The sequence below is a fragment of the Cebus imitator genome, unplaced genomic scaffold (assembly GCF_001604975.1).
Source record: "Cebus imitator isolate Cc_AM_T3 unplaced genomic scaffold, Cebus_imitator-1.0 Scaffold45, whole genome shotgun sequence".
NCBI classification, from domain to species: domain Eukaryota; kingdom Metazoa; phylum Chordata; class Mammalia; order Primates; family Cebidae; genus Cebus; species Cebus imitator.
The window spans coordinates 12,931,660-12,954,845 of record NW_016107360.1 but is presented as its reverse complement, the minus strand read 5'-3'; the positions used below and the strand labels follow the sequence as shown (position 1 = coordinate 12,954,845).

Below are 23,186 nucleotides of genomic sequence, written 5' to 3'. Positions count from 1 at the left end.
CTCATATTAATGGTTGACCTTTCATGTAATACTAAAAAGATGAGCCCATTGAAAAATTAGCCCTGTATCTCCTTAGAGATGAACTTTTTTTTTTTTTTTTGAGATGGAGTCTTGCTCTGTTGCCAGGCTAGAGAGCAGCGGCAGGATCTTGGCCTACGGCAACCTCCACCTCCCAGATTCAAGCAATTCTCCTGTCTCAGTCTCCCAAGTAGCTGGGACTACAGGCATGTGCCACCACACCCAGCTTATTTTTTTATTTTTAGTAAAGACAGGGTTTCACCATGTTGGCCAGGATGGTCTCGAACTCCTGACCTCATGATCTGCCTGCTTTGGCCTCCCAAAGTGCTGGGATTATAGGCATGAGCCACTGCACCCAGCCGAGATCAACTTCTAAAGGAAATTCTAGAGTACATTTTGGATAGTCAGATGGAAGGGTAGAGGTGGCTTTTATTTTCCCCTCAGAATGAGAAAATATTTCATCAGGCTCTGCAAATTCATGTCAAGGCACTGAGCTGAGGACAGTGAGTAGAATCATCAATTTGGACTTTCTACAGGAGGACTTGAGCAGGTTCTTGGAGGAAGTGCACGATCTTAGGGAAAAGCAGCCAGAGCACTAAAATGTTAATCCTAAAAGCCTGGGACTTCGCTGGTCTCTTAGAAAACAGCAACATTCACTGCCTTACTAATCACGCCACTCGGGAAAGAAAACAGCATTAGTTCCGTGATCAGATCAATCACTGCTGGGGTTAAGAAGGAAAGCTGTCTAGACAGCTCCAGCCTGTTGCTAGAACAGCAGCATGCTCTGGTGTGGATCATCTGCTCTGGGTCTCTGGGTTCCGCTCTGCCACAGCAGAGTAGATTCTAAAGTTCATGGCCACAGCCACCGGCAGAGGTGAGGTGCATCTGCACCTGCTCTGTTCTCAGAACTGAGCTGGACACTTCTAAGAGCATCACAGCATTGACACGGGGCCAAAGACCTCAACATATTCTAAGCCTGGCTGTGGATTCACAAATCAAGGCATGGAATCCCTTCCCAAATCCTGGGCTGTCCTCTAGGCTACCATCTAGCATCAAAGCTAAGAATGTGGCCAAATAAAAGCAAGCATGTCACTGGGTTACAAATGTAGAGATATGGCACAAAGACCTCAAAATCTATTCCTGGTTCAGTGGCTGTCACTATTAGCAAGGAAATGACTCAGGATGCCTTCGTTCTCCTTCCCCAAGTCCGTGTTAACAATCACACTTTCAGTCAACTTCTGAGAACACTTGAATACTAGATGTTTGCCGAAACGTCATTGAAAGAGTGATGCAACTACAATTTCTGAACATCGTTTGCCTTCCTCTACAGATGTGCAGGGACCACGGTGGAGCAAGAGAGATGTCTGGGGCACAGGATTTAAAGAGACAGTCACTCTCAGATTCATGCAAATGCACCAGTGTACGGTCAGCAGGCAGACAGCCTAGAACAAGCGCTTTCTTATATTGGTACCCTGGGTACCTCTCTTGCCTGTTTTCAGCTTCAGAAATGAACCAATCTGCAAGCTACAATATTCATTTTGACTTAAATGTGTGGGTAGCAGGAGGAAGTGCATGTAGGCAAAGTCTCTAAGGGTTTTCCTGTAAGGTGAGCCTCCATATGTGCTACTCTTTGTGCAAGTAGAAGAATATATGCTCCTACTACTTGGAAATATTATGGAAGATTAATTAGTTAGCAGATGCACACCACTATGCCCAGCTAATCTGTGTATTTTTTGTAGAGATGAGGTTTCATCAGGTTGCCCAGGCTGATCTCAAGCTCCTGGCCTCAAGCAATGCTTCCATCTTATTCTCTCAAAGTGCAGGGATTACAGGCGTGAGCCACTGCACTCAGATAGAAACAAATCATTTAAGTTTTCTAATGTCCACTTCCCTGGGTTTCCTCCCCGCTGCTAAAAATACAAAAAAAAAAAAAAAAAAAAAATAGCCTCGAATCACGGTGGACAATGAGCCATAGCAGCTTAGGGACTGCACTGTCATCCAAGGCTCACCACTGGCTTAGTAAAAGCAAAATAAGAAAAAGCAACAGGGTATGATACTACTTGAAAATTTCCCAAGTATATCATGATAGATGAATGAGGATTGTGGAGACAGTAACTTATATTTTAAGGAATCATGGATATAGTTTCTAGGTGGAGCAAAATGTCACACAATGTTGGTGGTTAGTAACGATGAAGAGGAAATGAAGGGTTTGCTCATTTTCTCATATGAAGTAAGCATATAGAATTGCTTCAATAAGTTCAGCCCTTGCAATCAGTAGATTTCATCTTTCTGTAGGTCATTTCCATCACTCCCCTCTCTGGTTTCAATGTTAAAAAGAATCAACTGCTCAGACATCAAAAAGTCACAATATATTAATTGAGTGTGAGAACGCTATGGCTATTTTTAAGGGCTATGAAATGTTAATATCTTGGCTGGTGGGAGATGCATGCCTCTGCTAAACTACGAATCCCAGGAATGTTAATTTTGATTGTCATATGATCATCATTCCTCTGGTTTCGAAATCCAGTAATGGTGCAGAACAGCCATGATGAAGTTTATGATAACAAAAGAAGAGAAAGTTCAAAATGTACTTAATTGTTGATGTTGAGCTATCTTAAAGGAAAGAAACACGTCTTGGCTGATGAACATTCATTCTACAAAAGACTCTTCCAGAGATGGTTTCGGAGACAGAATCCACCCAGAGAGAAATGTATTTCTTTTCCTTTTCCCTGAAGTCCAGGTGGCAGCAAATAAAAACTGTTGTCCTCAGGGATGGCGGGGTGGGGTGGCCGGGGTGAATTTCTGTCCCGGACTACTTCATTCTTCCCTCAGCAGATGGAGGGAGGCTCTTTCAGATACATTATGGAATAAAAGGCTTTTGTGGGCAGCCCTGGGAAAGTAACCATCTCTGGCATTTCTTGTGAGGAAACTGTGTTTTGAGTTCTGAATGACTGATTTTTAAACACACTTTGGGAACACCACCCATGAGTGCGCATGGAGGCCTGTCTTTGATGGAAGTATTTGTGGAAGATCCACCTTGGAGTTCCAGGGGAAGCACTGTAAACCTTCTGAACTGCGCTCAATTCCACAATATTTTTGGTAACTCAACAACCTTTAGTCAAGTAGAAATCAGTTAACAAGTTTCTAAAAAAAAAAAAAAAAAAAAAAAGAAAAATCCCGGCATGTCCAGATAATGTATTCATAATGTATTCTTGGTCCTGAGAAGCTAAAAACATAATATCCAGATAGAATGTGTCCTTTTAAAATTTTTTTGCCTGAAAAAATATCCAACTACTTTTAACTAAATTTTTTAAATCACATACCAAGTAACAATGGAATTTTTTTTTCCTTTTTCTAACAATTCATGCCATCTTTCCAATCACCTTTTTATTTTTCAAATCAAAAGAGTTTCAAATCAAATGAGTTTCAGTAGATGGATTTTCTACTGGAAAAGAATGAAGATGCAAGCCTCAGTTACCCCATTTCACAGGAGATTTTAAACAGTGATCTGGAAAACTGTTTTTTCCTTTATTTCACATGATAAACTCATCATCATGTTACAGAGTTTCTAAAGACATGATCTCAACTTTACTCTCAGCACAAGCTACAATTTTTTTTGTTAAGAAGATCCTTTTTCTGTCATTCTCTTGAATCTTTCTCTTCCTGGATGACTGGGATAATTTTTTCAAAAGGATTTGTGGGACTGGTGTTTCCCAAACAACAGAGAACATCAAAACCCTAGAAATGGAAGACCAAGTGGCTTTTGTGATAAGCAAGGCCTCACTTGCACTTTGCAGACACTCCCAGCAGCGGAAAAATACCAAGCAGAAAGGGAAAGTGGTCATTGAACAGATTCTGCTCCCAAGAAATCGGCAAATAAATGGCCAGGATGAGTTCCGTAAGTCCCAAATTACACAGGTTGGAGAACAAAATTCGCATATTTACATAGTTGTTTACGGACAATTTCACTGGATCTGCCTAGGTTAGCCACCCTGTAATTCACCTAGAACCGTTTCCTAGTTCCCTCACCTCTTGGTGCATAAAGATTGCTTTCACATGTCTCCAGCTTCCAACCTACATATCAGCCAGTGATTTGCATAATCCTTAACACCCCCTCCCCCAATCCTTTTTTCAGCCACCTAATGCAAACAAGATCTGGCTCAGCCTTCCCTAAACTAATCCATGGAACACCATTTAGAAGGGAGACTATTCCGTGTAAGTTGGCACGGCCGAATGAGGTCTCTATTGTATAAGGGGCAGTCCTGGTAGAAAGGCATTAATGAATATGCCAGTGGGGAGAGCCTCAGCTTCCCAGTTGCTTGCTGGACCCTAAAGCTGTACGAACTTTGTGAAACTTGAATGTTTCTTTTTTAACGTAGGTCAAGGATTTAACTTCACTGCTGTGTCTGAATCCTTACCACTCTTCAAGACCCAGGTCATAAACAACTTCAGGGAGAATGAAGCCTGCCCTGAGCCTCCCTCCAAATTCTCCTTTTCCCCGCTCACTGCTTCACATTTGAACTAACCAGTCTGTCCTCTAAACTCGAATACGCATTTTGGGTAATATTTTATGACCCCTACCTTGCCCACATATATGTAAGTTCTTTAGGGGCTGAGACTGTTTTAAGCAACTTGCAAAACCCACAACTTGTTAGTACAAATAATAAATCTTTCTTGAATACATACATTTTTAAAAATCACTTGTTAAGCTAATATTTTAATGCTGTTTTCTCCTAGCAGCTCCAGGTTTCGGCTCATCCTGTGTATTCCACCTCCAAAACCCCTCCCCTCTCACCTTTCAGATCTGCCGAGACCAGCGCTATTGCATAGATATTTCTGTGGTGATGGAAATGCTCCTTATCTATTCGGCTTCACATGGTAGCCACTGACCTCATGTAGCTATTGAGTACTTGAAATGTGGATAGTGGAACTCATAACTGATTTTTAAATTTTATTTTATCTTCATGTATTTAAAATTTACCCAGCCACACGTGGTACTGGAAAGCACAGGACCTTGACTCATCTGAGAAGTCTTGCTGAAGAACCACTCTAGACACCTCCTGGCCATCAGTATGAAGGTAGATTAGGTGCTTACCTGGTACTTTACTTTATCATAATACTTACCACATACTTAGTTTTCTATTTATTTAACCAATTTTTTATTGGACTATAAGTTCTTGAGTCTTGAGTTACAGCTTATTTACCATTGTATCTCTGAGAATGAAGTGTAATACTGGTATTTTAGAAGTGCTCAATAAATATTTTTAGAGGAAAAGGATGAATGAATGAACTGTGCTCAGTGGACAGCTAGAGATTTATATATATATATGAAATCTACAAAACAGACCTCTTGGAACAGTGAGCTGGGAACTAAGCGATAAATGGTGGTGATGTGACAAATTATCTTTGTCTGAGGAGCACACACAGTTCTTTAGCTGATCTTTCCTCACAAGCTCAGGCCCTGTCTTCTGCTTCACTGGAACACAAGAACAACTCTCTGGTCATTAAGCCATGACTTTGTCCAGACTTTCCCTTTAAGAAAATTCCCAGGAGACAAATGTTCACTGCAATGATGGAGTGAGATAAACATGCTTTTTGCTGTGATCCCATGTTCTCACATACCCCATACTGGTCTACTGAACAGCTGGACTCATTCATCAGATTTGAAAATAATCAGGTTTTTTACACTCTGTTATCATGGGTATGGTTGTTCCATGGGATATGTTGGCAAAGAGCCTGCTGAACCATGTCCCGAAGACCTAACCACCTCCATCCAGGGCCCTGGGGAGTTCTTGTTCCTCTGCTAGCATTTATTCCATGTACACTTACAAAGCATAAGGGAAACTCTTATGCAAACCAAAAATGATTCTAGGTGTTTAGGAAAAAAAAAATGCCAAAAGTTGGCATGGCACGATTCATGTCATTTTAGGGTACCTAGATAATTAAGTCTCAGGGCTAGACGTACTCCAAATATTTGGATAATTCAAAGTAATTTGCACAGACATAGTAAAAATCTATTTTAGGCAATGGAACTTAATATATATTTCTTGGTGAGCCTTTAGTCTTCTGTGCAATTTTAGCCCTAATATTTTAACATTAAAAGGTTTAATGTTATAAAGTGTTTTTGTACTTACAAGCTTGTGAACTAACAAACCATAAAACAATAACATGTGTTTAAAATTTGAAAATATACTGCCCTCGGCTCTGTTTTCTAAAATAAGTTTTTAATTGTTTGTAAAAAATCCTAAAAGTCATCTTTACTTTTTCATATTTCAATTAATTAATTGGTGAATTCAATGTAACAGCTGTGTAACTCCCATGAGTTTCTCTATCCAAGTCTCTACAAAGGACACGGTGGCTCAGTCCATTAATCAAAGCTAGGAGTTGAATGCTAAAACTGATTTTTACCATATCTTTGCTGAATGATCAAAAGTAAGTTACTTAATCTCTCTTAGTCTCAGTTTTCTCCTTCCTGAGACTGTGCACCTTGAACAAGTATGTTTTAAAGCCTATGAATTAAACCAGGGAAAGAAACAGAAGTATCCTTTGAAACAGGAGTTTAAAAAATATTTATATACATTTATGTGTCTGTGTGTGTGTATATACACACACACACACAGAGAGAAAGAGAGAGAGAGAGAGAGAGAGAGAGAAATTACTATGTGCTAAATGATTTTTCTGTTACCTCATTTAATCTTTAAAAATTATCCCTATTTTGTCAATGGGGAAATGAGGAACAGAGGGGTGAAGCACCAGGAGGTGTAGCTAGATCTGCAGCCAGGTGGTCTGATTCTTTGTTTTTGTTTTCAACCAATACTTCATCTTGCTTCTTAAAAAGAAAAAAAAAAAAAAACAAATATTTTATTCTTAATTCCAATTGAGAGCTGTGGTTTCCCTAAAAAGGTAGCCTATTGTCTATGTGAAAGGTATAAAAATATTCCCTAGTTCTTAAAATACAAGCTAGTGGTTATTATTAACATTATTGTTAATGATACAGAGACTTGGTATTTTCCAATTTAATATTCAAGATTTCAAGTATTAAAAAATAACCCCCAAATTCCATTACCTATACTGATTGGAGCTTCTGCTGGGGTATAGTTTTGAACTGCGTTTGCTCACAGCTCTGGGTGGGAACAGGATAATCAGTCTGGCCCTCCATCTGATGTCAGGATTACAATGCAGTGTGTTCCCCACTAGTCACCCTGGGTGCAGGGAAATGACGTGCTACGTGCACATCTAGGGATTTATAACATGGCCAGGAAAAACCCACTGAGGAACATCAGGGGCCTACTGTTTAAAAAAAGAAGAGAGAGAAAGAGCCTACGTACATACTTGACATGGATAATAAATATTTGCTGGCTAACTGTCACTGCTTCCTGGTGTCCACACCTCCTGAAATCCAGTCACCATGTTGCTTTAAGGTAACCAAAGCAAAGACAGCCTGGAAGGTTCAGCTAGTCCTCTAGGATTACTAAGAATGTGAGCTTTGAAACCAGAGCTGGGTTCAAATCCTTGGTTGGTCATTTGCTGTCTAAATGATCCTGGGCGCTGTCCCCTGTACATCAGTTCATTTGTCGACAAAAATGAGCACACCTACCTCATAGGAAAATGGGTAATAATACATGTAAGCGCATGGTCAAAGTGCTTTGCGTGTCGCTCCTTGCTGAATCCTTACCACACAGCAAGCACTCAGGGCCAGGTGTGGGGGCTCATACCTATAATCCCAGAGCTTTTGGAGGCCCAGATGTGAGGATCACTTGAGGCCAGGAGTTCGAGACTGGCCAACATAGCAAGACTCTGTCTCTACAAAAAATTTAAAAATAGGCTGGGCGCGGTGGTTCGTGCCTGTAATCCCAGGATTTTGGGAGGCCAAGGTGGGTGGATCACGAGGTAAGGAGTTCGAGACCAGCCTGACCAACATGGTGAAACCTCATCTCTACTAAAAATACAAAAATTAGCTGGGCCTGGTGGCACATGCCTGTAATCCCAGCTACTCAGGAGGCTGAGGCAGGAGAATTGCCTGAACCTGGGAGGCAGAGGTTGCAGTGAGCCAAGATCGTGCCATTGCACTCCAGCCTGGGCGACAGAGTGAGACTTTGTCTCAAAAAAAAATAAAAATAAAAAAATAGCTGGATGTGATGGCATCTGCCTATAGTCCCAGCTACTTAAGAGACTGAGGTGGGAGAATCACTTGAGCCCAAGAGTTTGAGGCTGCAGTGAGCTATGATTGTACCACCGCACTCCATCCAGGATAACAGAGCAAGGTGGGTGGATCACGAGGTAAGGAGTTGAGAGAGAGAGAGAGAGAGAGCACACAGTAACATGGCCCATGGTTACCACTCAGTGCATGTTTGATATTATTATATAACTAGTTATTCATATTTATTCATTTGACAAATAGATATTTTCCAGCAATGACATGCCAGGTATTCAGATCCCTCACCGTCAGGGAGCCTAGACATTAGTAAGGAGGTTATAGCCTGGTTAAGAGAAGACTCATTCAACTTTAAAATAATACTCCATTAGTAACGGTTACACTCCTTATATTTTCTGTTTAAACTCTTGCTTGAGCATGGAGTCAGCAACACTTACCCATCCAATGATCATGACAAAGTTTAACCAACATAAATCCATATACTTACCTAGTGACTAAGGAAATTAAAACGGTCAGAGATTGATTTGTCCTAAATTGGATAAGAGCAGGAACCACGTAATCCTACCTCAGAACATTGTGAATGACACAAACACACCTCTGATTTATTTCAGATACTTAGGCATATATTTAAATAATCAAAGGCTTGGTTAGATAAACACAGAAAATATGGAAGAGCCACAGTCATACTCCTAGAGAAGCCAATATTTTTTTGCATCACCTAAGTTATATAACTATAAAAATCAGAAAGCTTAAGATTAGAATAAAAGCAAACCTCCAAACACTGCTTGCGTGCAAAAAAAAGTAATACAAAACAAACAAAAAATCCACAAAAAAACTATTATTTTAAATTATGCATTTAATCTTGGAGAATAAAAGCATAATTAGTAAAGTAAGGTGGTGAAGCTGATTAATTAATAAGAATTTTTTAAATGCAGTAGAGGAAGGACAATCTGCTCTATTAGTAGTTCCATGGATTCTGGTACTGACCACAAGGAAGAAAATCCACCCTTACCTTAAAGTACAGACATTTATCAGAGAATAAAATCAAGCGGCCAAAAAAATTTAAGAAAATGTTCAACATTACCTATAATGTAAGAAATGCAAACAAAAATTGGCAAAGATCTTGCTTAAAATGATAATGTTAAATATTTCTGAAAACGCTGTAACATGAACATCCTATTATATAAATAAATAAAATTTAGTATACATTTTAAGAAATTTGGAATGGTTATGTTTATTCCCTTTGACCTGTTAATCCTAATTCTGAAAATCTGTCCTAAGGAAATAAGATCTTTGTCTTTTTAATTTTATAATCAAAGAACTATTTCTAGTAGAGAAAATTCAAATATCCAGAAATAGAAGGGAATTCTATTTCTGTGCACTTACATAAATTATTATTCTATTCTATCAATTTTTAAGTGATGCCCATAAGATAGACAATTATTGAAATGTTTTCAAAAGACATTTGATAGGAAAAAATACTCATAAAATTTTTAAAAGTATGGTATAAACTGTGTATATAGTATGAACTCAATTTTGACCTATTACATATATGAACAGGGAAAAAAGGCAAAGGAAATTTTAACACATTCCTTTTTCCGTATGTATTAAAGGCAAAAGGTTTAGTTTACACCTACGTGTTAGCACCAAAACTACACTGGAATCTACAGTACTGGAATCCACCAAAGCTACACTGGAATCTGTGTGTGTGTGTGTGTGTGTGTGTGTGACGGAGTCTTGCTCTGTCACCAGGCTGGAATGCAGTGGCACAATCTCAACTCACTGCAATCTACACTTCCCAGGTTCAAGAGATTTCCTGCCTCAGCCTCCTGAGTAGCTGGGATTACAGGCGCATGCCACCACACCTGGCTAATTTTTTAAATTTTCAGTAGGGACTGTTTCACCATGTTGGTCAGGCTGGTCTCAAACCCCTGACCCCGTGATCTGCCCACCTTGGCCTCCCAAAATGCTGGGATTACAGGCATGAGCCACTGTGCCTGGCCAACGTGTGTGTGTGTGCGTGTGTGTGTGTGTGTGCGTGTGTGTGTGTGTGTGTGTGTGTGTGTGTGTTTAAGTAGTGAAGTCTTGGGCCTGCAGCAAGGGTATTTCAGTACTAAAGTGTTAAAGCATTTGATATAAGGCCACGACACCTTCAGATGGTGCCAAACCAGGGGCCAAGAGGCCTCATGCAGGGCTTCTCTGCAGAGCTGCACTTGACTGTGGCTGACAGAGCACCCAAGTACTAATGCAGAGATTTGGGGATTTTTGTGAAGAATTCACATCTGTTCAGTGTCTCTCTCCCATCTACTTATCATAGATCCCTGAATTCTACCATTATGATTAAATGGTAGAATTAAATTATGATTTGTCTTATCTTCTCCCTAGAACTTAAAAAAAAAAGTGACCCACCCTGTGGGATGACATATTAAATCACAGTAGCACCATCTCAATTAGTTTGACAGACTTTTCTTACTTCATTCTATCAGCAAACGTTTACTGGGTACCTAGCAAGTGCCGGAGAGATGGCAAACTGGGGACATGGAGGTAAATCAAACTGGCCCCTGCTCTCAAGGAGCTTGCAGGGCAGTGGCGAGCAGGTCCATGGACAAGGACAACACAATAAAGCTCCCTGAGGAAGAGACAAACACAGTGCAAGTGGAGTCTGTCCTAGAACAAGGCCTGGCTCCTGCCCATCTGGGGAAGGCAGAAGACTTCACAGGAAAGGTGCATCTGAGCTGAGTCTTGACAAAAGCAGTGGAGTTTGCAGCGGCAGACAGGGATTGTATGCAAGGCTAGGCAGGGCAGCCAGAGGCAGCAAGAAGCTCTCAGGAAAATGCCCGGCTCCCGAGAGGGGCTCCCCAAGCGAGATGATGGTGTGCAGAGATGAGTGGAGGAGAAGGGGCTGGCAGGGACGCTGGACCAAACTGAGGCTCAGATACCACGGAAACATGGGTGTGGCATGTTCCTATGCAAGGTGCCAAAAAGGAGAAGGAAGTTCCAGGAAAGGGTGCATGTGAAGCACTTTACTAGCTCTGACATTTCACCCAGGTGTGCTCCTTACACCTCAGATCGTGGCTCGATTTTGAAATCAAGGTTACTGACTTGTCTCTCTGGTTGCACTTTGAATCTCTGGAATACAAGGCCATAGTTGCATTAAAATGTCGTCCTCCTCGAACACTTCTATTCTGGGGACTGTGTATACAGTTTTGAAATACAAATAAGTGAGGCATGCCTTTATCGTCTGGGACCTAAGTATCCTGCCAACCTAACGATTCATCTAATTCATACTATGGCAATACAACAATCGTTAAGTACAATCCAGCTTCTCAAGCGATGAAAAGACAATTTTAAAATGATAGCAAAAGGGAAAACATATTCTTTGTTAGTTTAAACTTCAACATTGGATTCTTGGGTTTTAAGGGAAAAAAACCCTAAACCTTTAGGAAAACTTTGCCTCCTCTGTCTACGTGAATTCCCACCTTCCATCCCCCTCAAGGCACAAATTTCCTGACAGATCTTCTGTGCTTCCCACATAAAAAAACCCAAAGCAAGACAGAGCCATCATCCCAAAGTGCAAAGCAAACTTTCATTATTAGCTGTGCTGGCAAACATCTTGGAAGTGTAAGCTACATACATTCCAAGAAAAAGACCAAAATATATCTCTGCAAAGCAGAACTTCCCTGTAACGAGACTGTTAAATTTCCTTTTTTTTCCTGGCTTTTCTGACACAGCTGAGCTTATTTGCACAGTGTTCCAAAGCAGGCAGGGACACACGCGTGCTCACACGTCCACAAATACACAAGAAAGAGGCGCCTGTAAACTTTGTCTGAGAGGGGGTGTTCTGACCCAAACCATATGCAGTCTTTTTGCACAGATGCATCTGACTTCAGACCCAGGAACATTAAACAAACATAAAAACAAGACCCAGCAATGCGCGTGCTGGGCTGGTTGACAGAGGCAGCTAGCAAATATTGGGATTGTATTTCACCTGTTGCCGTGGTTACCAAAACAGGGTGGATACTGGCAGAAACAGAAAGAAATAAAACCAGGAAGACAATGAGTCCTAGGAGAACGTCTGAGTGTGTGTTATGAGCAGCCGGTTGTGAGGGTGGAGAAGGTAGGGCTCAGAGAAAAGATTGGATGGAAAGGGGCGTTTCAAAACCCCTCTGTGCCTGTGTGAGCAGTGGGCTCAGTCACCACTCCACACCCAGCATGATTGGAGCTCTGAGAGCCCGAGTCAGATCCAAGCAGGCCCAAAGAAAACAGCGAGAAAACATAGGGATGTGGGTTGGTGGCAGGCAAAACCAAGGCAATTTGTACTAGGTGCCAAGGGAAGAACTCCTCAGCATGTATTCATACCCTGGCTGGCAAATAAGAATAGCTTAGAGGTCTCAAGTCAAGACCACCAAGTCTCTGGAAGAATCACAGTGAACTAAACCCATTCCTTTGGGCCATTTGATGGTCAGTTTCAATTCCCAGTTGACATAGAAGGGAAAAGCTGATTGGCCTTCTTCTTCCCCGTGTATTTCGCTTCAATAACCAAACTGCAGAAAATGCTTCATGAGCTATCCCCTTAGAAAGGTCACTCTCACAGCAACCAGGGAGTAACTTTCCCCATCAAACCCTGTCTGGTACATACAGAGGGAAGTTCAACACACTTGAAAACCGGGAACCTGGGTTCTAATTCTCCTTCTTCTATTCATTAGCGTTGTGACCTTAGACAAGTTTTAACTTAAGCTTCAGGGACTTTTCTTTCTCAAAAGAAAGGATTTTGCCAAAAGAATCCCTGAACTCCCTTCCTGTTTTAGAATTTGGTGATTTACAGGAAATTAATCATCTCTCAATTCTTATTTATTTTCAAGACACATAACCAAATGTATATTCTCACTTATTTGGAGTTCTGATCATCTCATGGAATACAAACTCTTTAAGAACTTATTCTTTTCTGCAGAAATATAAATAGATGGTTGCTAGCCCATCTCTTATCAATGATCTCATAATCTAATCATTTACATTTTATTTTTAAGATGATATATCTCTAAATTAAACTTTCTGCAGTTTAAACAGGCAAAGTGGCAATGGCATATAAAAGGTCATACTTTCAGCCAGCAGAAAGGAGATGGGGCTTTGTTAGCTCTCAAAGTGTTGATCTCAAAGTGCTGTTGCTTTTAGTTCTTTAATAACAATAGCTAAACTCAAATTCAACACTTGTCTCGGCCAGACAGAAATATAGAGCAGACTCCTCTCCAGTATTTAGTTGATGAGGTCAAGAGAGTTTAATAGGCAGAAGCAAAAAGGTGGCTAGGCTTGAGCTACTAATTTGAGCCTAATTTTACTTTACACTGAGCTTTGTTTTTATTAAGGCCCACCTTTATTCAGAATAAATTACCATGGAACACCAGGGATAGCATGATACAATAGAAACAGGACAAATATCATAGAAGACCTAGGTTCAGGTCCTGGTTATGCCACTGAATGATCCTGGAAAAGTCACTTAACGTCTCTGTGTCTGTTAAAGGAGCAGAGTAATTTTCCCTGTTGATCCTACAGGGTTGCTGTGACGCCCCAGCAATACGATGTACATGGACACGCTTTGCAATTTGTAAACTGCTCTACTAATGTAAACTCATAGAATAACAATCCTTACTGCTGGCTAAATATTACAATTAAGGGCTAGAACGAAGAGCCCAATGCTTGGGTTCACATCCCAGACCATACTTTACCAGCTGTGTGTTCTTCAAGGTACCCAACCTCTCAGTTTATTCACTTATAAAATAAGATTAAGGACAGTGTCTAGGCCAAGTGTGGTGGCTCATGCCTATAATCCTAGCACTTTGGGAGGTTGAAGTGGGAGGATTGCTTGAACCCAGGAGTTCCAAGATGAGCCTAAGCAACGTAGGGAGACTTTATCTCAAAAAAAAAAAAATTATCTGGGCGTGGTGGTACACTTGAAGTCTTACCTACTAGCTGCGCCACCCAGTACGTGGGAGGATTATTTGAGTCTGCAAGTTTGAGGCTGCAGTAAGCCATGGTTCCTCCATTGCACTTTAGTCTGGGTGATAGAGCAGGATGGCTCGAAAAACAAAAAATAAATAAAAAAGAAGAGTATCTGCCTCATCAAATTGTTCTAAGGATTGAAAATATATTGCAAGATGCTTAACATGGCTCCTACCACATACATAAGTGTTTGAGGCAGGCTGGCAGTAACTGCCTTCTACCAGGGTGTTTTAAGAAGGCAAAACATTTGTAAAGTGAGACACAGCATACATACGAGTGAGAGTGTATATTGTTGCTGCTGTTGTCATGGAATCTTATGTAACTCCCATTCATCTGCATGGTGGACAGTGGTTTTCATAGCAGTAAGGGAGGAGGATTCTGAAAAACATGGTCATCTCACTCAGTCCATCCTCATCATGTTTTGATCACAGGCTACAGGGGCACGTTTCTGCTGCTATGATTCAAAAGTTAATGAGAGCTTCTTTAAAGTCAATAGCACTTTCTTCCTGGTCACAAAGCTTCTGAGAAGCGGACAGCCTATTCATTCGTTGCTTTTTATTTCTGGACTTTTTGGAAGTGAAGCTGGAGATGATTAAAGCAAATAGCAAATCGAAGAACTGCATTTTTCAGGAGTGCCAGAGAGATGTTACCTGGAGACAGTCTTTTCATGTGTATAAACTTTCCAGGCAACTCCATATGGAGCCAGGCTCCTCTGTGATTTATCTGTTGGACAGTGGGTGGCCAAGGGGCACTGTAGGCAAACAGTTATCCAGCTCGATAATTAGGGAGGGGAAAGGCAAACACAAACACACCCAGGTTGACATTCAAAACAAAGTGGATATGCAACAACGGATTGCTCACCATACCTCCCTAGTTCTTGTCTGCCAGGCCGTGCGGAGGAAACCACGGGCCAACAGAAGCGCCGTTAGTCACGTATCTGTGCAGCTGACAGAAAAAGCACAATTCTGGGTAGAAATGTAAAGGCCCAAGTTCAGGGCTCAGCTTTGTGTTTGAAAGATGGCTTGATCTCCCTAAATCTTCAGTGGGCTCCAGGGTCCTCACTTGTGAAAAGAGGAAATTGGAGAAGGTTCTAACTGCTCTCCATTTCTAAGAAGCCTCGTCTTTCTCATCCTTTTAGCTTCTTTCATTGGTTCATTAATACATACTTATGTACTACATTCAATAACCCGCAAACCTAACTATAGATGAGGTACTGACAATAAATGATCAAAATACTGTGTGACCAGGCCAATACAATGGAAGAAATGGCATTTAGTATTGATCGCTCTCTATTCCAAGGAGGGCAATGACATTCCAACTTCTGTTTTCAAAGGAACAGACATACTTCTTTTCTCTCCAGGAAACAAATATGACAGATTTACGTATTTTTTCAAAGAAATCAAATGAAGTCAGCTACTCTTGATATGCTGATTACTTAGCTTAGAATTCATCTGGATTTATCCCACTTCCTCCCACCTTCATCACCATTGCTAGGGCTGGTTCCTTCCCATTATTTTACTTCAACTCAACTCAACTCAATTAAATTCATTTCTCATTCATAGGGCGTTTCTCAGTACAAGGATCTAGCACAATGCAAAGATTATCTTCAAGGGGCATTCAATCAATCAAGTGAGAGAGACATACATGTAACATAAGAGTCAAGACAAAAATATGTTTGGATAAAGATCAGTGAAGCTGCACCAGTAAGTGAGGCTACAGAGCCCTGTTTAAACCAAGGGGGAAGGCTATGAACCACTCTACATCTTTTCCAGGTTATCTGGAGATCTGAACTATCCTCGCCATGCTTGTCTCCCATTTTTATGTAAATATAAATTAACCCAAGAGAATCTGATTTAATCTGCTGGTTACTGACATCTGGTAGCCATATGATATTTTTATCCAAAGGATCAATGTTGTGATCAAAAAGTTTTGTATTTGGAGTCTGAAACTTTAGTCTTTGCTAAGTGAAGTGTCACTTGGCCAGTTTTATTAACCTTTCGTAGCCTCAGTTGCCTCAGCTGTAAAGTGGGGACAATAGGCCAGGCATGGCAGCGCACACCTATAATCCCAACATTTTGAGAGACTGGGGCAGGAGGATCTCCTGAGGCCAGGAATTTGAGACTAGTCTGCCCACACAGTGAGAGCCTATCTCAACAACAACAAAAAATAGCTAGGCGCACACTTGCAGTCCTAGATATTCAGGAGGCTGAGGTGGAAGGATTGCTTGAGCCTAGGAATTTGAGGTTACAGTGAGCCATAATCATGCCACTGCAGTCCAGCCAGGGTGACAGAGTGAGATCCTGTATCAAACAAACAAACAAACACGGGCAATATCTCTGTTGTGGGGCTGTACCGAGGACAAAATCAGGTCACAGCTGTACATATCTTTTTCCTACTGTCATTCCTAGTATCAACACTCCCTAGCTTTCACTAACTCTGTCTAAAGTTAAGGTGAAATCTGGGCAGAGTGGCCAGAGCCCTCCTTCATTTTAATCAGTCCTATACGGTAGTAGCCACCTCATAATGAGACACAAGACAGGTGTATGGACAAGTCTCCACCCCCCCAACCTCCACTGCTTATTTAGCTTCCAAATCATTACTGGTTTCTTTAAAATAAAAACAAAGGGGCCGGGCGCAGTGGCTCACGCCTGTAATCCCAGCACTTTGGGAGGCCGAGGCAGGTGGATCACGAGGTCAAGAGATCGAGACCTTCCTGGTCAACATGGTGAAACCCCGTCTCTACTAAAAATACAAAAAATCAGCTGGGCGTGGTGGCGCATGCCTGTAATCCCAGCTACTCAGGAGGCTGAGGCAGGAGAATTGCCTGAACCCAGGACGCGGAGGTTGCGGTGAGCCGAGATCGCGCCATTGCACTCCAGCCTGGGTAACAAGAGCGAAACTCCGTCTCAAAAAAATAATGATAAAATAAATAAATAAATAAATAAAATAAAAACAAAAACCTCTTTCAAAGCTAGATAGAATTGGTGTAATTCCCATAAATAGAAATGAACACAAATCTACATCACTCTGAGAACGTCATAACCACATCGCTACAGAATCATCTGCATGCTGCGGAGACTGGAAATGTGTCCCAGTATGGTTTGCATTTTCCCTACCCCCTCCTTTCCTCTTTTCCCCTTTGAATGTTAAAAATGTCCACCAGGTATCTACCCACTGAATTTCTTTCTAGTAGACTCCGCTTTCATCTAAAATACACATTGTTCCCAGGAATCTGGAAGGAAGAGCCTATAATTTTGAGAGGTTAGAAAGACAGAAGGCTCTCAGAGCTCTGGGTCTGCACTGACCCCCAAACGAAATCCAATACGTGCATTGTGAAGCCATGTCTGTTGACTTAATTCTTCAGAAAATGAATCCATAAAATGAAATTATAATTAGCCAGAATTATGATAAGAACAGCTTGGACAGATGTGGCTACAGTACACTGATACTAACATACATTAAATCAAAAGGTTTGCACATGTGCTTCTTCATCTAGGGTCCTAGATTAATGCACTGGAAAGCCTGTTAAATGTATTCTGTTTGCTTGCTCTCACAGTAGAAATTACTAATTTGGGGTCAATAAAACAGATGCATTCTAATGGGCAATCACTAGTCAGAAAAATTCTAACAAAGTTGTGCAGTTAAAGCAATCCTGTGTTAAACTTTTGTCCACTTCCAAGACCTCCAAGTTCCACTGAGATTCGGGATAATGGCTTTTGTCTGGGACCAATAGGGAGCTTGAAATGGACACTCTGACACCACTGTCCCCAGGAGAATACGTCTGCAGTGTTTTGGTGTGGGCAACACCTCCCTTGCAGCTCTCTGGTTACTTGTGAGCTCTGAGAACACACCCTGCAGAGTGCATTCATCACAATAGTCCATGTGTGACCTTTGGAAAAGTCCTTGAAAACAGTGAAACAAGAGTCTTCACTGAAATCTGGAATCCATTCCAGTCTTACACAGGAAGAAAATTAGGCATAGAACAACAAAGCCCATAGTTCAGAGAAACCTGGGGAGGCTCTGGCTGACATTAAAATCATGCAAGTTTTTTTTTTCCCTTCACTACTTTGTATTTCATAAAAGCTTTTCATCTGAGCAGCCCCAAGCTGATAGAAAATACTGTATGGCTAGTATATGGCAATAACTGATTTCTCCAGTAAAAATGCAAGCACGATGAGAACAGAGATACTGAGTGACATATTCAAATTCACTTAACACTTTCCCAATGCTATTCTTTCAAACATGAGCAGCCCATGCTACCATTTTTCCCTTTGGATTAATGTATTGGCAATAACAGGGGTAGAAGTGGGAGTTTGCGGCAGAGAACAGCTATACTCCCTAAGCCCTAACCCTATGATAGAGTTCATTAGCTCAGATGCTGTGGACCTGGAAACAGTCATTTTCTTAGAACATGAATCAGCCTCGTGGTGTGCTTACTCAGTAAATTTAACCCAACAAACATTTGTAGGGTAAAACTGTTTTTATAAGTGCAGACCAGTTCCCTTTGTTTCCAGCTGACATTATTCACTGTTCATTTGCCAAATCATACAATTTATTTCATACAAATAAGTATAAACCTATACTACCTTTGGAAGTATTTTCCTTCTTTGTCAGCAAGAAGAGAAGAAGGACATTTTTGAGTCAAGTGGTGGCATAAGGTCCAATGAAAATCAATTAAGAGAGAAATTCAGTTTGGAATTGTGTTTTAGAATCTACTTAACATTTATCTGGAAGGTTCCTCAAAAGGGTACAGACCCTGAAGCAGATAAGAAGATTCCGAGGTAAACCATCTGAGGGAGCGACATCTCAGACACAGACCCTAAGCACTTATTCATATACATGAAGAACTTATATATATTTTTCTTAAGTACCTTCGCAGTTCATTTTTTTTTCTTTTTTTTTTTTTAAAGCTACATGGCATTACTTTGGTCTCCAAAACAGATGCCAGTTTGAACTTTATTTTGCCAGCAAGTATTTGGTTTGGCTCAGCAGGGCTCAAGTTGAAAAAATATTTGCCGATTCCAAAAAGATTTAACGAGCTTTGCTGCAGATACTGGTGCCATTTGGCACATCACAGGGACTGTGGCACAGCAAAGAGAACTCTCTTGACCACAGATTTTATTTGCCCAAGGTAGCCAACACTGGGAGCTTAGTTGATTCCTTGGGTCAAGATGCTGCAAGTCAAATGCATGAAGTTTCCAAGAGAAAGTGACTAAAGCCGGCATGAGAAAACTCTTGCTGACACTGAAAAGGAAGTCACTGGGTCTGACTCCACCCTGCACAGGAATTAATGGCTAACTTTTAGAACTGTCAACAACATCCTCACACCAACCATCAGATAACACTCTCTAATGCTGCCAGTCAGGAGACCAGATTAACATCCAACTTCTAGCAAAAGCTGTCCTTATCCCGTATCCGATGCTACAACGTTCGCTGCAGTGTATTTTGCAGTCATTTGGTATCTTATTAATTGCGGTATGAAAATTAAACTATATGTAAACTAAATGACCTATTTCAAGTGACTCCATTAAATATAATCACCAAGCTTACTTTATATAGCAAAGACACACATGTATTGCATTGCTTTTGCTAACATTTGGTAGAATATAGATATATAACTCTATCTGTGACTGGAAAGACCGGCCTTACTACAAACGTATGCCATATGTTAAAAATCACTGAAGATTTTCACCTGAAATCATACATTTCAGTAAGGGTTACAAGAAAATACGGCTCTCATCCTTTCTCATCCTGTCACATCTGACAACGTAACAGAAAACACAAAGCATTTTTATACCAGTGTGTGCTTAAGCATCAAACTTCTGTCTTAATGAATACGGGGACAGGAAGAGTGGCATTGAAACTGTAACTACTTTGAAGAATGAACAGTTTTGTATTACTTCTATTATTTCACATGTTGAGCAAATATATACATACTTAGGCATATCCTACCCCAAGTTGTATGGATCTACCAAAACTCCTAAATGTCCCTTTCATTAACATCGCATGCCAATCTAATGCTTGTTACATGATTATCCACACCAAGGCTCTACAACAAACATTCTCAAAAACAGAGGCAGTCTCTGCACTGCCTTTCATTCACCAAAACAAGGACGGAGCTCTCTACCTAGCTTAACTAAGATTTTGGAATCAAAGTCACAGAAAATGTCAAAGAAAAAGTCACAGAATAATGAAAGGGCAATTAGAACTGTTACTTACCATTTTGGCTTCTGAATGCATTGGCTGGACTTGGGGAGAAGCACAGGGGTTGCTGAGATTTGGACCTTGCATCCCCATGATGCTGGAGTTCACTGACATTTGTCTCTCCATCTAAGAGAAAGGAAAGAAAAGACTTAGAAGTTTGCAAAAGGCAGTCTAGGTCATTAGACTAAGCTGCACTTTTCTGTCCAATGGATCACTTAGCATGTCTTTGAAGAAATCCTGAAAAGGACTATGGTGTGGTGTGTGGTAAGCAATGTACACTTGAGCCTTGAACCCAAGCACATCAAAGAATCATCCAAAGCTGTGCTTCTATACAGGGTGCCCCAGGCCAAAGAGAACTACATTGTCATGGCAGATCGCCTTCAAATAAAATTGCCAAATATTTCCACTTTTTTAAAATACTCCAACTACCACCAATCATGCTTATTTTTTATGGCTGTAAAGAATGACATATACATAGAATAACTATATGAAAATTAAATCATCTATTGATTTTTATAGTAAGTAATAAACTTACTTATTATGAAAGGATACATAATACACCAAATGGTTAACTTGGGATATCTATGGTTTTTCTTCTAAATTTTATACAGTAAATATATATCTTTTGGGCAATCAAAAGAATTAGTTTTAAAGCAACTCTCTCAGAGGTGGTGGGCCTTCCTGACACTCTAGTTCACAAAGCAAATCACAGTGATCCAGCCAGGGGTTTGAGCTGCGGCCCAGAGCATCTCCTCTTCCCTGTCACCCTGTTACTCAATGCAGCTGCAGTTTCAGGCCTGGCTTCATGGCAGGGCTGAGTCTTTGGGGAGGTGAAGAAGGCAGCCGAGGGTTTTGTATTTCACATGAATGGCCACTCTCACATTGTCTTCCTGCTGGCCTGCCATTGTGTCTAAAATGAACATCGTTCAAATACCTGAATTGAGTCCTGGCTTTTAATCTCCAGGGTGTTCCTATTAAGAAGTAAATACAGCAAAATGTCTACTTCCATCCAGGAAGGGTGTGTTTGATTAATAATATTTTCCATTCGGTGGAAAATTAACACTTTTAAAAGAATAAGAATAAATCAAGTACACTTAATACTAAAATCACACAGAAAAGAATTAGGCTTTCCTCAGGGGAACAAGAATAGATTCTTCAATGCAAACGTGTTTCCATTTGCCAACGGATGGAAATGAAAACAGTAATTGGAAATTTTAAGAAACCAGGTTTCTGCTCAAAATTAGCCTAGGTAGTCTTGGAAAATATGGAGTTGCTTACTACTGGAGGTGTTCAAAGAGTAGAGGAGAGAAATCTCATGAACAAGGTGAAAGGGATCGTTGAACTAAATGACCCTTAAAGGTCTCTTCCCTTGTTGCGATTCTATGACTGCATTTCTGTTGTGTCTGCCCCGGAGGCAGGGGTATAATTATGACATAAATCTGTGGGTTAGGAGAGGTGCTAGCTAAAAGCTTTCTCTCAACTGACTGGTGGCTACTCCCTGTGACAGTTAACAGCTATCAGCCTTACCTTAGCCTGAGTGAACTGATCAGTCATCTGGCAGTGTGCAGATGTGGGAAAGAAAACTTTAGTAGACTGAAGTTATACTAGTATAACTTTCTGAGGCCTTGCCAATTGGGTAAAATAAAATGCTCACTCTCATGCACCCCCCTAAATCTCTGAACGGCTACTCTAATTTCTTAAAATTATTTTCATTTTGGTAAAATACAAATAACATAAAATTACCATTTTAAACTCTTAAAAGTATCATTAAGTACATTAAGTTCAGGGCCATCAAGCGCATTCATGTATTGTAACTATAAATCATGAAGAATTCAAGAGTTTCATTGCTCTAAAAAAATTCATGTTACTTTTATCTCCGCTTCCAGAGGCTGGTGGATAGGAGAAATGGAATCGTATTTCATCCCTTATCCCTACTGATGATCCTCTCAGAGAGGGAAATAAAATTCCAAAATAACTTCTGCCTCCAGTGTGGCAAAGAAGGATCTTTCAGAAGTACAGATGACTGTCCAGAACCTTCCAAGCACTAACAGTATAAAGAGGTAAGAGTAGCCTGCTCACAGCTTCTGGAATTGAAGTCAACAATGCTTCCCACTTTTGGGAAAAGTTATAGTCTCTACCTACCCTGCGATTCACAAAATGCCAGTTTTAAACAGGCTCATTTATCTATTTTAAAAATTGCATTTCCAACTTAATGACTGTTGTCTCACAGACAGTGAGCCGAGATTGTACCACTGCACTCCAGCCTGGGTGACAGAGCAAGACTCTGTCTAAAAAAAAAAAAAAAAAAAAAGATAAACTTAGAAGAGAGATACCCAGTATTCCAGAAGAAACCTTTCTCTCCTTCCATGGATTTCTTTCCTGTACCTCTTCTTCATCCTCCCTGGCCCTCCCTAGAGTGTCAGCAAGAGCCTCTTCAAAACAACTACTTGGTGCTTCGGACTAAGAAGGCTCTGTCTGCACCACTAGCTTGACTTCAATGAGTTGTTTAGAATAAAGAGGCCAGAAGATGGCAGTGGCTTTGCTGAATACTGGGCAACATTTAGCACTGCAGGTAAAATACCCACGTAAAGGATTTTGCCCTTTGCACACACTGGAATACAGGAGCTGGCATGTCTGTAGTTACGTGAGGTTTTGTAATTATGAATGTGTGTTCACGTTTCCAAATTATTAAAGCATTTGAATTTCAACATAAGAAATCACAACCTGGCGAACTCCTTGAAGGTAATACCTGCTTGTTCCTCATCCTGTCTGTCCCCAGCACCTAGCACAGTGCTTGCTCCTCATCCTGTCT

At 40.7% G+C, this 23,186-nt stretch overlaps 1 protein-coding gene across 5 annotated transcripts in view; it reads right to left on the bottom strand.

The window, feature by feature from the left end:
* The window catches only part of CREB5 (cAMP responsive element binding protein 5), a 421,520-nt gene that overhangs the window by 78,907 nt on the left and 319,427 nt on the right, over positions 1-23,186 (bottom strand). For all 5 annotated transcript variants that reach the window (XM_037737933.1, XM_037737934.1, XM_037737932.1 and 2 more), the window contains one exon: positions 20,390-20,500. In XM_037737933.1, coding sequence (XP_037593861.1) covers positions 20,390-20,500 — 111 coding nt within the window. The remainder of the gene's footprint in view (positions 1-20,389; positions 20,501-23,186) is intronic.